Raw genomic sequence first — 16938 nt, forward strand, 5'->3', positions numbered from 1 at the left:
TGATGACCTCAGCTGTAGAGTCCCATAGTGCTCAGAGCCATTTGAACCAATTAACTGCTTCCAGTTGCTGACCTGCTATATTGTAGCTAAATGATCTTTCTTTCTATGTATTCGCAGCACATTACACTTGTCTACAATGAGATTCAATTGCCATTCCCTGCACCATGCGCCAATTCGCTGCAGATCCTCCTGCATTTCAGTACAATTTTCCATTGTTACAACCTCTCGATATACTACAGCATCATCCGCAAAAAGCCTCAGTGGACTTCCGATGTTATCCACAAGGTCATTTATGTATATTGTGAATAGCAATGGCCCTACGACACTCCCCTGCGGCACACCTGAAATCACTCTTACTTCGGAAGACTTCTCTCCATTGAGAATGACATGCTGCGTTCTGTTATCTAGGAGCTGTTCAATCCAATCACACAATTGGTCTGATAGTCCATCTGACACTTTTGACACTGTGGCTCTCGGAAGACTGAATTCTTTAACGGTTTTCGAAATGGAATGTCCGATGCATCTAGCTATTACTACCATTGAGCGTTCTAAGTCTGTTGAATACCGTCGCGCCGTCATAATCGCGACGGAAACCTATTCACATGATTCACCTGAGTACAAATGACTCCTCCGCCCTTTCATATCTTGTATACAGTACAGTTCCGCCATCTGTATAGGTTCATATCCCTATCCCATGACGTCTGTCGCCGCATTGTGTTAATACGGAAGTATTAATTATTTTGGTTAATCAGTAGACCCCAAATTTCTATGCACTACAGATCATAAAATATGTTGGTCCAAATTGCTCTGACCGCTATGGGACTTAATTTCTGAGGTCATCAGTCCCATTGAACTAAGAACTACTTAAACCTAACCAACCTAAGGACATCACACACATCCATGCCCGAGGCAGGATTCGAACCTGCGACCGTAGCGGTCGGGCGGTCCTAGACTGTAGATAAAATATTTATGCATCCATGTACTATCATATACCTAAACACGTACAAAGCGTGCAAGAAAAAAAGGAGTTATATGGGATACCAAAATTTTGTTCCACGATTAGTTTGGTGACACGCGATGGCTGCATAAATATTTGTCTGGAAAAAATGGCAAGTAAATGTACAAGGGCTCGCCATCCCTGGCCTAGGGGATAGTTTCCATAATGAATGCTCTTACAAGAATGCCCATACCGCGAAGTACACAAGAGAATTTCTGTGAATTCTGGAAAATAAAGGAGGAGGGACGAGCGGAGGTAAAACTGTGAGGCAGGGTCATAAGCCGTTCTTGTCTGCCTCCTGTCGGTATGGCACTCGTCCGCCAAAGGCAATGGTCTACTCTGAGACTGGCTCTATATAATGTGTTGCTGAAGGAGCAGAGAGAGAAGTTGAACTACAATGCGAAATACAGTATCACAAACTACAAGCGTTTTCTCTCTCTCTCTCTGCCTTTCTTTCTCTCCTTTGTGGAAACATATTAAATCCTCATGCACAAGACACCACTTCCCGACGAAAAAAACATTTCTTGTCGGCATAAATGCACTGTGATGAGTTTCAGTCCCCCTCTCTAGCTAAGTGGTTAGAGTGACTGACTGCTGTGGGGAGGATCAGGGTTCGATTTCCGGTACTTCCAGCAATTTTTCTTTGGAAGGAGGACTGGTACGGGGTGCATTCAGCCTATGAGGATACGTAAGGAGCAGCGAGTAGTAGCCGTTCCAGAGGCAGATAATCGACAACGACCAGTAGAGTGGCGTGCTGACTACTTGCCCCTCATTACCGCATGCGACGACGCTATTGACAGAGCATGACACGGCGGTGGCCACGTCTGATTGTGCAGTTAGGGCCAGAGTGTCGATCTTCGCTATTTTACTGACGAGCAACGTGCGATGCCTGTACTGAATGTGGGGCCGGCTGGTGCGCCCGAGCGGTTCTAGGCGCTTCGGTCTGGAACCGCGTGTTAAGTTCCGTAGTGCTCAGAGCCATTTGAACCTGTACTGAATATGGTGGTTGCCCTTTTGATCACCTCCTGTAATGTACAGCATTAGGTACATGAAATGTATTCGCAGTTGTGAATATGGACAAGTATCACTTGTATAATGGAATGAAAAGTTTTGCCGGACCGCTACTCGAACCCAGTTTTGACACTTATCGCGAGCAATCGCATAATCATTTGGCTGTCCGAGCACGACTCACGGCCTGATCGAAACAACGGTATATCGTCAACGATGTATCTGCAACTTGCACTCGTACATTCATTGTGTACGTTCCCGTACAGGGGAGACAGTTAAATTCCAAATCGCTTGCCCGGTGTCGGCGATATTGCAGTGTCTGTGTTATTTAGTAGTTGTCAATGTATAAAGGGGAAACGTTGTTACCCTAAAATGTAGAAACATTCCTCACTGACTGACAGCAGACTTTTACGCAGTACCCTATAACGAACATTCTTGCAGGGTCAGGCCATACAGAAGCCGCGCGGGGGTAGCTGCGCGGTCTTGGGAGCCTTGTCACGGCCCCTGCGGCTCCCCCCATCGGTGGTTCGAGCATGGGTGTGTGTGGTGTTCTTAGCATAAGTTAGTTTAAAATAGATTAAATAGTGTGTAAGCTTAGGGACCCATGACCTCAGCAGTTTGGTCCCATAAGACCTTACCACAAATTTCCATTTCAAGCTATACATATTTTTAATAAATAAATGTATATGTAATATATGTAGGGTAAACACTGTTGCAAAAATCCTGAAGAGTTCTTGATCGATTTACTTCAAATTTTTACACGATTCTGAACGTCCGGTCGGAAATAGTCTATACATTTTTTAATATGTGAAAAAGTATATAGTACATAAAGGGTAATCGCTGTTACCAATATTCGTGAAACGTTCTTGACCGATTTACTTTAATCTTTTACAAGATACCCTTTTAGACAGACGGCCGTCCATGGGCTATTTATTTTGTAAACAACATTGTCCAGGTGCTCTGTCAAACTCGACTACGAGAAAGAAATTCCTGTGGAGACTTGGAGTGTCTTTCTTTCAATTACCACTTCATCCGGTCCGCTCCCTTATCCTTCACGTCCGACGTGGGCCTTGGTAACTCGCTTTCCGTGAACCCGATTCTTTCCTTTTCCCAGAAATGCCTTCCGTCGTCTTTCGTCCGTTCATTAAATTTGTACGCATCAACTTGTAATTTAATTTCCTCCCTCGGAGTCGGCCTTCACAGAAAACAGAAAAGTTGCATACCTGGCTTATCAGCTTATTATTAGAGATGTACTACATATTACGAATTTTCAATAACAAAAACGAGTGTTAATATCAGAGAAGGAAGGGAAAAAGAGATGGACAGAGAGGGTTGGAGAGGAAATAGACGTACGGAGGAGGTAGGATGAGATGCAGAGAGACGGGTGGCAGGAGGAAATAGAAAGACGGCGGAGGTGGTGATGGACAGAGTGAGGGGAAAATGTACGAGGTGGATCAAAAGAGGTTGAGGAGCAAATGGACAGAGAGGGGGGAGAAGGAGACTAGGATGTATACCGAATTTCCATACATATTAGGCATTGCGGAGCATTTATGGTTTCGTCAGTCTAATATAATTACGAATTTTCCTCTTTGTTTCATCGCCAGTGCATTAAGGAATCGACTCTGCCAAATTTATATTCCTTGCTACGAATTTTTTTTATAATTACCATCTATCGAACCCAAAGTCCACAGAGAGTATTTCTGAGATTCTTCATGGTTACATATCTTCTTTTTTTTTTCTAAGAAGGACCATTGGTCAACAGTGTCTTTTTAAATTTGGTTTCTTTCCTTACTCTAGTCCATCTCTTATGTATATTAAATTCAGAATATCCATGTGTAAATGTCAGCGGTACGCGTTGTGCGTCTTTTTCTTGAAACGAACTAATTGCATTTACTAGCGATACATGCTACTGACAACTGTAATCCTCATCTTGCTTTGCTTTTCGGTCTTACATTTGCGCTGAGTGCTCCTCGTTTCCGTTCAAAATGGTTCAAACGGCACTGAGCCCTATGGGACTTAACTTCTGAGGTCATCAGTCCCCTAGAACTTAGAACTACTTAAACCTAACCAAGCTAAGGTCATCACACACACTCATGCCCGAGGGAGGATTCGTACCTGCGACCGTAGCGGTCGCCCGCTTGCAGACTGTAGCGCCTAGAACTGCTTGGCCACACCGGCCGGCCTCGTTTCCGTCTCGCGGTTTTTTTTTTTTTCTTTTTCTTTTCTAGACAGTGTTCTTTACACGCTAACAGTGGTACACGGCAGTATGAATAGGTTTAATGATGAGATAGCGTATGTGCACCTCGCGTGTGGGTTCACTGCGTGCAGCGGACGAACAACGTAACGACACCGTGCGTGAGCTGCTGCAGCATCGATGGCGACCACATAGCAGTATTTTTTTAAATTGAGTGCTGTTGCAATGTCCGTTTTTGTCATTGCTTTTTAAAGACTTTTCTCACTATTGCGAATGTACGGGGGGATGCTGAAAGGTTCCTGGCTTTGTTTAGAAACAATAAAGGTTGAGCTTTGAATTTACCCATTTATTCAATAAGCTGTCCCCTGAGACTGATACACTTGCTACATCGTTTGTGCTGCTTTTCTAGTCCGTACAAATAAGTCATGTGATCGGTCGTGAAACCGTCCCTCCGAAGTCTCTCTGATATCTTTAATGCCCTAAAAATGGTTATCCTTTAGGTGTTTCTTCAAGTTCGGGAACGGAGAGCCTGTGTCCGACGAGTACGAAGGACTGACAAGTTGGGAGCCCTGGCTCGTCAATTTGTCAGCGACAACGTTGGACAGGCACGGAGGTGCGTTGTCTTGAAACAGAAGAATCCCTTTGTTCGATTTTCCTAGTCATTTATTATTAATCTCGTCCTTCAGCTGGTTCAGCAGATTAGCATACTACTGCCGGTTATAGTAGATCGCTAAGGTAAATAGTCCAACGAGAGAATGCCTTCTTGGTCCCAAAAAGCGCATTCCAACACCTTTTTAGCCGATTTCTAGGTGCAGAAATTGTTCGGCCAGGGGGATTTTATATTGGAAGTATTTGTAATTTCGTGTGCACACAATTCATAGCGTTCTCCTCACACTCTTGAGTCTGCCTTAGCTGTTCTGCGCATGCGCCAACTGTCTAGTGGCCCATCGTACGTTTCCGCGTTAGTATGCTCTCAGTGGTAGTGTTGCTCTGTACTCCACTCGTGTGATCCACTGGTACATCGTATGGTTTTCTCTGTTTTTTTCTGTTTTCTTCCGTGCTCCTCATGCTCCCCACCACACCGTATTTTAACGGTTTACTTGTGTTCCCTTTTTGGGTTCCGGCAATTGACCCCCTTCTATACTGATCTGTCGTGAGCTGCGACTCGATTTTTGGAATGTAGCAAAGTTTACTAATATTTTTACTCCAATATTATGTCGTAACTGTAAGAATTGGTCATTGGCACATAGTATATTGCTTGCATTCAGCCACTATTGGCAATGATCAGACGTTCCTTTTATCCAAATCCTTCACTTTTTCCTGTTATTTCAGTGTTTGTTTGTGTTGACGACTTCACCTGATGATGTAACTAACGTTACGAGAACGGCAGTGCTTTTTGTGTAAAGTAAACTTACAACTGCAACGGTGACTTTTACTCAAAATGAATATTCAAAAAAACAAAATGTTCAAATGTGTGTGAAATCTTATGGGACTAAACTGCTAAGGTCATCAGTCCGTAAGCTTACACACTACTTAACCTAAAGTATCCTAGGGACAAACCAACACATCCATGCCCGAGGGAGGACTCGAACTTCTGCCAGGATCAGCCTCACAGTCCATGACTGCAGCGCCTCAGACCGCTCGGCTAATCCCGCGCTGACTTTTCCTAGTGCTTCGCTGTACTGAGAGTGGTATGGAATTGGCGAATCATCCTTCACTCTTTAGTAATCCGTAAACAGTGAGCAATTATATGAACCATAATTGTCCTTCGAACTGATAAATCCAACTGATGACCTCCAAAGAATTCCAGATGATGGTTCGATTGTTTCGACCGCTGCGCAGGGTGCGATCTTCGGAGGGCTGGCAGGTTTGATCTTCATGGGCTGGGTGGTGCTGGGCTCGCAGGCGGTCATGGCCGCCGGACTCATCACCATCCCCAGCAAGCCGGTGTCCATCGCGGGCTGCAGCGCCGACCTCCTGCGCCACTTCAACACCACGGCCATCACCGCAGCCGCCAACAGCACCATCACGGCGGACGCTGCAAGGTGAGTGGCTGTCCATTGAATACACGGCACCTTCAAGGTGAGAGACTCTCTATTTGCAAAACGAGAGGCTGTCTATCACGAGATGAATGAATGTCTGTTGAAAGGTGACAGACTACTTCTTACACGGTGAATGACTACTGCAAGGTAAGGGACTGTCTCTTGCAAGGTGAGGCTGTGTGTTAACTGTAAGATAATGCAAGGTCTCTTGCAAGGTGAGACTGTCTGTTGACAGCAAGACAACTATGGCGGAATATACCAGAAAATTCAGAAAACGCGTTATGAGAGAAGAATAAAAATTTGTCTTAGAAGATTCCCTGTGGGAGACGTTAGAGAAACTATGGGTTCCAGAAAAGAAATCAACGACGTAAATATGTAGCCGCATGTCTACAGGGAAACATAGCAGGATATGAGGCTCGCATTAGCGCATGAAAACACGTTCAACAGTCTCACTTTGACAGAAATTGCGACATAATATGCAACACATTGTCTACTAATAATAACAGTATAATAATAACATAACAATAATAAGAATTAGGTAGTACTGTTGTAATGACATCTCGATGCAGTGAAGTACATGAGCTAGTTGCAATAGCTTCTGACATTTGAATAAGCAAGGTTAAATTTAAACGTGAAACACTCTGAATATTTAGCTAACGTTGTGGTGTACCAAAAATGATGTAGAAGTAGCGAATCATTCTTTGTTCTTGTCTTTTAAATGATTAATTTGTGCATTTGTAGTATTGCAGAATCAAATACTATGAGAAAGTACTGTCATTATTCTCATAAAATCATTCGAAATGAACACAACTGTCTGCAATGAATTATTAAATTGAATTTACGCAACAATGAATTCTTACTCTTTGAAATGACGACAATTTACACCAAATTTCTTAGACAAGAATTTATGATACTTTTTACGTGACCTATCCAGAGCCTAATTACCATTTCATTTTGTAAACTTAGCAGTTGTCTGGTATTTAGATCGAAGTAGCGTCGCAGCTAGAGTGCACATCGTTTATGACTTCAATTTCGTGACATGTAAGCCCGCTGGGCCACTCTACTGAGTATATGAAAACACGAAACATATTATATCTTGATTTTAGTTGAATAAGAAATGAATCGTAATGTTTTTCACTCAGGATGCATATTGAGTCACCTGAAGGTCGATGCCATAGACGAATCATTAATGGCCCTATCATACAAGTGCCCGACTTAACTTGGTGCTTTGGGTGCGTCTGTTTGAATGACTCAAAAAATTTAATAGAAGGTTAAATTAAAGGATGAATTTTATAGGTAACTTGTTGATTTTAACACTGTTTCGTTACAATTATGTTACTGCTAGACCTGATTTAAGGCTCAAGTACAAGAATTCAAGCAGGCCGAGGTGGCCGAGCCGTTCTAGGAGCTACAGCCTGGAACCGCGCGACCGCTACGATCGCAGGTTCGAATCCTGCCTCGGGCATGAATGTGTGTGACGTCCTTAGGTTAGTTAGGTTTAAGTATTTCTGAGTTCTAGGGGACTGATGACCTCAGCAGTTAAGTCCCATAGAGCTCAGAGCCATTTGAACCATATTTTGAACAAGAATTCAAAACAATATCTATTGTGCAATGAAACCAAGTGCGCGGTTCACTTTGAGGGAAGCACTTTACTATCATTTGGTTAGGAAACAAAAACAGGAGCTATCCAACAGCATAGCGTAAATGAAAAAAAAGAGTGCTGTGGCTAATAAATATCATTACGAGGAGCTTTCAATAAGTGATGTAACGCACATTTTTCCTGAAAGCAGACAGATTTTATTCAGGGTTCCAATATAACATATTATACTCCAATGTTGACTGGAATACTCTCTTTCAAATTCTGAAGGTGGCAGTGGTAAAATACAGGGAGCGAAAGGCTATTTAATATTTGTACAGAAGCCGGATGGCAGTTACAAGAGTCGAGGGGTATGAAAGGGAAGCAGTGGTTGGGAAGGGAGTGAGACAGGGTTGTAGCCTATCCCTGACGTTATTCAACCTGTATATTGAGGAAGCAGCAAAGGAAACAAAATAAAAATTCGGAGTAGGTATTAAAATCCATGAACAAGAAATAAAAACTTTGAGGTTCAGCGATGACGTTGTAATTCGGTCAGAGACAGCAAAGGGCTTGGAAGAGCAATTGAACGGAATGGACAGTATCTTGAAAGGCGATTATAAGATGAACACCAACAAAAGCAAAACGAAGATAATGGAATGAAGTCAAATTAAGTCGGGTGATGCTGAGAGATTTAGGTTAGGAAACGAGACACTTAAAGTAGTTGATGAGTTTCCCTACTTGGGGAGCAAAATAATTGATGATGGTCGAAGTAGAGAGGATGTAAAATGTAGACGGGAATTTGCAAGAAAAGTGTTTCTGAAGAAGAAAAATTTGTTAACATCGAGTATAGATTTAAGTGTCAGGAAGTCGTTTCTGAATGTATTTGTATGGGGTGTAGTTATGTATGGAAGTGAAACATGAACGATAAATAGTTTGGACAAGGAGAGAATAGAAGTTGTCGAAATCTGGTGCAACAGAAGAATGCTGAAGATTAGATGCGTAAATCATATATCTAATGAGGAGGTTTTGAATAGAATTGAGGAGAAGAGAATTTGTGGCACAACTTAACTAGAAGAAAGAATCGGTTGATAGGACATCCATTGGGAGATAAAGATGCTTGCACAGGATAGAGTAGTATGGAGAGCTGCATCAAACCAGTCTTTGGACTGAAGGTCACACGAATACTGCCTCGGGCATGGATGTGTGTAATCTCCTTAGGTTAGTTAGGTTTAAAGAGTTGTTCAAAGTTCTAGGGGACTGATGACCACAGAAGTTAAGTCCCATAGTGCTCAGAGCCAGTTGAACCATTTTTTTGAAGACCACAACAACAACAACAATAACAGCTCCATTCCTTTGGGTACAAACCATGTTTTTCAGCATAATTCTCGTTCAGTGCGACACCTTATGCCACGTTACTGGCTGTGCCTGTATGCCCGCATGGTACCATTCTACTAATCTACGTCGGAGGCAACGTCTTGTGGTATCAATAACCTCCACATCATGCACCAATTGCTTCCCGTGGAGTGCATCCTTTATTGGGCCAAACAGATGGAAATCGAAAGGTGCGAGATATAGGCCGTAGGGTGGATGATGATAAATAGTCCCACAAAGTTGCGCAAGCTCGTCTCGGATGCGAAGACTTGTGTGAAACTGAGTTATGGAGAAGGAGCAGTTCGTTTACATTTTTGTGGCGACGCACACGCTGAAGTCGTTTCTTCAATTTCCTGGGGGTAGTAAAATACACTTGAGAAACCCGCCAGGATAACCGAGCGCGCTATCGCACTGCTTCCTGGACTCGGGTAGGCGCGCCGGCCCCGGATCGAATCCGCCAGGCGGATTAACGACGTAGGGCTGGTGTGCAGCCCAGCCTGGATGTGGTTTTTAGGCGGTTTTCCACATCCCCCTAGGTGCATACCGGGCTGGTTCCCACGTTCCGCCTCAGTTAAACGACTCGCAGACATATGCAACACATTCGCACTATTCCATGGCTTACGTTAGACACAGACAGCCGGGGTACAGTAATTCCTTCCCAGGGGGTACAGGGTGGCGGCAGGAAGGGCATCCGGCCACCCCTCAAACTTACCATGCCACATCCGATTAACCACGGCCGACCCTGCGTAACTGCGGGACAAGGCTCAGACAAAGAAAGAAAGAAGAAAGAAAGTAAAATACACTTGATAATTGATCGTTGCGCCACGTGGAAGGACGTCAACAGAATAGCCGATTCAGAAGCCCAAAACACAGTCGCCATTAATTTACCGGGTCAGAGTGTGGCTTTGAACTCTTTCTTCGGAAGACAGGTGGTGTCACGTGACTCCATTGATAGCCGTTTTGTTTCTGGTTCGAAGTGGTAGACCCATGTTTCATCACCTGTGATGATGGTCGACGAAAAATTGTCACGGTCAGCCTCAGAGCGTGCAAGAAATTCTGCAATGATGGGTCCTTCATTGCTCTTTACGGTTTTCTGTTAGGCGACGAGGAACACAACGTACACACACCGTTTAGTACCCCAGCTGATGGACGATTGTGTTACCAACAGAAGCGTCCTGTTGTGAAGCAGGGTGTTTTGTTGAGATCCGTCGATCACCTCGAATGAGTGTGACAGCACGTTAAAACATCGCAAGTCACACGTGTGTGCGGCCGGCCGGCACCCCGGGAATCTCACAGGTTTGCCCTTCCTTGTTGCGATGATGACAGACTCCTGACCGAACGATTCACCGTGGTCCTGTTCACTGTCAGGTCACCACAGACATTCATCAAGAGCCTGTGAACATCTGCGGTGCTCTGGCTTTCCGTCAGAAGAAACTCAATGACAGCTCTCTGCTGGGAAAGCACCAGCGTTGCAGTGGCCTTTTCGACGTTTATGTATAGCGCCGGAACTCCAAGAAACTATTGGCTGAAACGGGACTATTTCACTGTGCCCAAAACAAATTCCGCATGTTTTTAAACGGAAGTTGGCCGAGAAAAAGTATTGCACTACTTATTTAACGCCCTCGTAAATTTGGCGGCAAAAAAAAACTTACAAGCGACAGGATACACACACACCAAGTTTAGGCAAGTGATGGTGCACATGCTGGAAAAAAATTTATCTGTCTAAACACTGAGGTTGCTGTAGTTGTAATTAAGAAAACCTTTCACTTCCGAAAAATTTATTAGGACTTTCGTGATGTTGATGAGTTTATTCTATCGATATAGTTTCGTTAGAATCAGCAGGTCCACTTGCATTATCGTTATGGTCTTCAGGCTGAACACTGGTTTGATGCAGCTCCCAACGCTGGTCCATCCCATCACTGCTCAACTACAGAGACCCACATCCATTTGAACCTGCTTACTGTATCGATCACCTGACCTCCTTCTACAGTTTTTGCCTCTTCTTTAAATCTAGTTATGCCATAAATTTCCTATTTATCCCGTTTGATTCAGTGCCGCCTCTTTATTTATTCGAGTCGCCCGTTTCCAAAACCAGTTAAATCAGTTTTATCCAGTATTAACTTTTTTATAAGTCGAAAAAGCGTGGTTCGACTTGTAAAAAGTATATTTAATGCTGTGAAGAAATTACAGTTCCAAAACTCTTCATTTCAGTAAACTTGTCAAATCGTATTTAGGATAATTTTTAATCGTTATATTAATTTCTCTTGCGAGGTTAGTGCGACTTTATTTTGTTCAGCTTTCTGTATTTTATATTTTTCATTACGATATTCCTGTCGAGTTGGATTTTGGCGCAAATATATACTACCAACCAACAGCTGTTTGTCGGGATTGAAAACGAATTGCCGCGCAGATTGGCCACGCGGTTAGAGGCGCCATGTCACGAATTTCGCGGCCTCTCCCGCCGAGGGTTCGATTCCTCCCTCTGGCATGGGCGTGTGTGTTGTCCTTAGCGTAAGTTAGTTTAAGTTGGTTTAAAGTAGTGTGTGAGTCTATGGACCTATGATCTCAGCAGTCTGGTCCCTTAGGAATTTACACACATTTGAACATTTTGAAAACGCACTACATTGAGAAAACTCTATCTTGAACCCCAGTGACTATTATGAAATTATCGGAGCTTTTGAGACTATCTGCAACCTTGGATCAGATGTACATGTTGCTAACTGGAAGACATCTCCTAAAGATGCCATAATACCTCCCTCATATGGAACTTTAAGTTCAAGCCTCCAAAAAGAATATTAACTAAAAAGAGAAGTCAGAGTACAATTACTATTCGAGTGTAACAAAGCTATGGCACTGATATAAGACGTGGTAACAGTATCAGGAAGGAGGGTAAACCCTGGATGGGAGTAAAACCAGCAGAGATACGTAAAGGCGTTAGGGAAAATCAGAAAAAGTCAAAGACGTAACACTCCTCTTACAGAGCCTCTATGGATTAGGCTGAATAGACATTAATTGACATTTATTCTACAAGATGTGCTATTTTAATATAAAGTTGACGGAAACAGTTCAAACAATTAGGAAGTATCTACTATGTTATTCTTTCTAGTTATTTTGCAATAGGAATTAATATCATGAAACTTCTATGATACTTTTCATTTGTACCCATCAATTCAAACCAAAATACTTCCAGAAACCGTTATGTCCAGATTACAATTCCAAAAGTTGTTACCTTCAAAGTAAAGCACGTGGGTAGTTCAGAAAGTAAGATCCCTTTTGGTAATAAAATGGTTCAAATGGCTCTGAGGACTATGGGACTTAACTTCTAAGGTCATCAGTCCCCTAGAACTTAGAACTAGTTAAACCTAACTAACCTAAGAACATCACACACACCCATGCCCGAGGCAGGATTTGAACCTGCGACCGTAGCAGTCACGCAGTTCCAGAGTGTTGCGCCTAGAACCGTTCGGCCACCCCGGCCGGCCCGTTTGGTAATAAAAAAAGAATAGAAAACAGATAAAGAAAGCGATTTATTTCACAAAAATCTGTAACTTACACTACTTTTCAAAATAACACCTATAATTTTCCAGGAATTTCTCATATAATGGTATAAGTTTGTGTATTCTTTCGTCATAGAATGTTTCTGTCAATTGCGCTAAGAAATGTAAGCACCCAATGTGCGCAAAGTTTATGAAACCCCATTTTTCAGTATTAACCTCGTAAATTACTGTTAGGGAAATTTGTGGAATTTCACAAACAATAGCATTAATCTAAAACAACGGTTTCTCTTAATCATTCCTTCGTCCACAGATGAACGTCCGCTTGGTTCTTCGTCATGCACTTGATCACGCCCTTAAATTGTTTGACCTATCTTCTCACCAATGAAGTACTCATTGCATTTTCTCCGTAAACCTCTCATATTTGTCGATAAATGTCACTTTGTTTATCGTTCTTAGCTTTCAGCAAAGTAATCACAGCTCCCAGTTCACACGCGGCGGTATTTCGGATCAACGATGCCGTTATAAACAGTCACTACGAAGAACACACAACACAGAGCGAGCTCAGAATGGTGTCAGTTAGTTCTCTTTGAACCAGAGAAACTGCTGAGCATGAACTGTGATTGTATCAGTGCTGTGGAGGAAAATCGAAACGGAACTTACTTTGCGAACTACCGCCATATTTATTTTAAATAAATGTTTTGTAATGTGTTATAAGGGAAGTATAAATATAAATCCAGAAAATGAAAGAAAATTTTAATGAATAAAGTGTAACAAAATGAGCCAAATAACATATGGGTAACAGATTTTTCTCCATTCTGAAAACTTTTGTTGCGTGGAGATAACGGACTTCGGAAGCGGGCGACTCATTCGATCTCACATCTGATCTTCAGAATATCAAAAGCTTCTTTTCTTTTCTTTTCTGAGCTGTTTATCATCCATATTTCACTCTGTACGTGGCTACATTCCAGAAAAGCACCTCCAGAAGAACTTCTTAAATCTTAAAGTTATACTAAATGTCAACAATTTCTTCTTCTTTATGAAATGTTTTTCTTCTTACCGCCAGTCTGCATTTTGTATTCTCTCTACTTCCGACAGATATTTTGCTGCCCTAATAGCTAAACTGACCAACTACTTTTGGTGTATCATTTCTTAATCTAATTCCCTCAGCATCGCTTGACTCAGTTAGACTACATTTCATTACCCTGTTTTGCTTTACAAATGCTGTAACCACTTTTAGGACACTGTTCTTCCGTATCCTTTGTCATCTATGATAGAATTACTATGGCATCAACAAAGCACAAAGTTTTTTTTCTTTTCCTGTCTGTGTGTACATGCCATTTCCCTGTTTCTCTTTAGTTTCCTTCGCTGTGAAATATAGAAGAAAAAATTCAACAGCCATGATCGCTAATTGTAATATTGTTTTTATGACCGGTTTCGGCAAGTCTAAGATACCAAATGGCTCTGAGCACTATAGGACTTAACTTCTGAAGTCATCAGTCCCCTAAAACTTAGAACTACTTAAACGTAACTAACTTAATAACATCACACATATCCATGCCCGAGGCAGGATTCGAACCTGCGACCGTAGCGGTCGCGTGGTTCCAGACTGTAGCGCCTAGAACCGCTCGGCCACTCCGGCCTGCCGTCTAAGATACCACTATCGTATCTTATGCAGATATATCTCAATACATCTCTATCATATGTACAGTATATCGTGTTACGACTTGTCACGACATATTGTATAAGTGAAGGAGACGTGCTGAAGTGTTTTGGATAAGATCCGACAGTGGCAACTTAGATATCTCGAAACCGGTCATCAAAAATAACATTATAAATAGGGATCTTGGCTGTTAAAATTGTTTAGCTCACATTACTTTAGATCACCTCCACACCTGAACGATGTCAAGCATGTACAATTTCGTCTATTGTTTTCTCACTGTACAAGCTAAGTGAAGTTTGCAGATACGGTACAAGTATGTCTCGTTCCTTTCCCATCCACTATTTTCTTTCCATGCCCTTCGATGCTCACAACTCAGTCTACTTCCTGTACAAGTTTCGAATAAACCTACACTCCCTGTAATTTATCCCTGCTGCCTTCAGACATCAGTAAGTGTATTTCAGAGACCATTTTCAATAGTTTTCTCAAAATACACAAGTCCGATAAACGAACTTTGGCCTTTCTTCAACATGTCTAAGTCCTAGGGTCACTACTGCCTCGACCATTCCAATACTTCTGTGGAACCCCATTTGATTTTCCACACTGTCGGATTCCACCAGTTGTTCCACTATTCTGTGATTAATTTATGTCAAAATTTTGCAACCATGGTTTATTAGACCGGTGGTTTGGTAATTTTCACACCTGTCAACAACTGCCCTTTTTCTTTTGGCACTGGGATTATTGCATTCATAAGAGACTATTTCGACTTACATTGCGCATAGTGTGGAATAGCTTTATCATGCCTGGCTCTACCAAGGATCTCAGTAATTACTTTAGAATGTGTTTACTTCCAAGGCCACTTTTCTACTTAGGAATTCAGTGCTTAGGCAAATATTTCTCGCAGAATCAAATTTCCGACCTCACTTACTCCATTATCTCTCGCTATATCTGTCTTTATACATTACAGGGAGCGGATAAAAATATCTAAAGCTCGCGAGAAATACATACCTCAACATAAATGAAGGTTCTGGTCATGCCTGCAGAAGACGCTGTTGTATTTGAAGACGAATGGCACTTGTTCAGTACCCTCAATACGCTGCAAGTGTCTGTGTAGTTGTGAGTGCACCTAAGTGGATACGCACAAACTGTTGTGCTCGTGTGGTGGATGATTCCGTAACCAAGGTAACTGAAGTGTTTGGTGTTTTAAGAGGAACCGTACTGAATATTTACACTGTATACAGGGAAAGCTAGGGAACATTATCCGCAAAGTCACGTAACGGGAGAAAGTGTTTATTGAGTGATCGTGAAAAACAGCCACTGAAAAGGATTATGAAGAAAATTAAGAGGCCAACTGCTTCAAAAGTCACTAGAGAACTGAATGTCGCACTCCCGAACCTTCTCAACACCAACACAACACAAAGGGACCTCCATAATGTACCGGGTGATCAAAAAGTCAGTATAAATTTGAAAACTTAATAAACCACGGAATAATGTAGATAGAGAGGTAAAAATTGACACACATGCTTGGAATGCTTATTAGAACCGAAAAAAACAAAGTTCACAAATAGTCCGACAGATGGCGCTGGACAGCAAAACGTCAGTGACTGCGCATGACAATCGTGTATAAAAGGAGCTGTAATGAGAGAGAGAGTCAGATGCGCCAACAGTCGCAGCATGTTGACGTTACCTGAAAAGGCGCTTTTAATGAAGCTGTATTATCAGAATGGGGAATGTGCTAGTTCAACGTTACGATCCTATCGCCATAAGAAGGGGATTCGAACGGGTAAAGGTCCGTTGACGAATGCAGCTGTGGCGAGAATGATTTCGAGGTTCGAAGCCACGGGTTGATTAGACGATAGATCCCGTAGTGGCCGACCGAGCACAAGGCGTAATGCTGCTGAGACAGTTCAGGAAGAAATGGAGACTGTAGCGGTTTCATCTATGCACGGAGAAGTCAGCGCTCGTGCAGTCGCACGTCGCACCGGCATTCCATACACTACTCTTGGTTGACACTTAGGCGTACCCTCCGATGCTATCCGTACAAAATCCATCGGTATCATGAACTGTTACCTGGCGATCTAGTGAAGCGGAAGGCATTTGCGATGTGGGTGTTTCAAAAGGTGGCGGAAGATGACAATTGGTTGAGTAACGTGTTGTGGACCGACGAAGCTCAAAAGTTCCGAGGGTCTGTCAACGCCCACAACTGCAGAATTTGGGTTACCGAAAATCCTAGAACTGTCGTGGAAACTCCATTGCACGACGAGAAAGTCACGGTATGGGTTGGATTTACCACATCTACAGTTATCGGGCCTTTTTTCTTCGAGGAAATGCGTGATTCTGGTTTTGTAACTGCTACTGTGACGGGTGAGAGGTACGCCGATATGTTACAGAATCGCATCATCCCCAACCTGGCTGATAAACACCTGCTGGAACGTACGATGTTTAGGCAGGATGGCGCTCTACCCGATATTGCTAGACGCGTGAAAGATCTCTTGCGCGCGTCGTTTTGTGATGATCGTGTGCTCAGCCGCCCCTTTCGTAATGCTTGGCCTCCCAGGTGCCCAGACGTCAGTCCGTGCTATTATTGGCTTTGGTG

The 16938-nt window shown here is 42.8% G+C and overlaps 1 protein-coding gene across 1 annotated transcript in view; it reads left to right on the forward strand.

The window, feature by feature from the left end:
• Window positions 1-16938, forward strand: part of LOC124711882 (sodium-coupled monocarboxylate transporter 1-like) — a 187986-nt gene that overhangs the window by 149660 nt on the left and 21388 nt on the right. Inside the window, exon 13 of the mRNA XM_047242124.1 lies at window positions 6042-6244. Coding sequence (XP_047098080.1) covers window positions 6042-6244 — 203 coding nt within the window. The remainder of the gene's footprint in view (window positions 1-6041; window positions 6245-16938) is intronic.

Source organism: Schistocerca piceifrons, chromosome 8 (assembly GCF_021461385.2).
Source record: "Schistocerca piceifrons isolate TAMUIC-IGC-003096 chromosome 8, iqSchPice1.1, whole genome shotgun sequence".
Taxonomy (NCBI): domain Eukaryota; kingdom Metazoa; phylum Arthropoda; class Insecta; order Orthoptera; family Acrididae; genus Schistocerca; species Schistocerca piceifrons.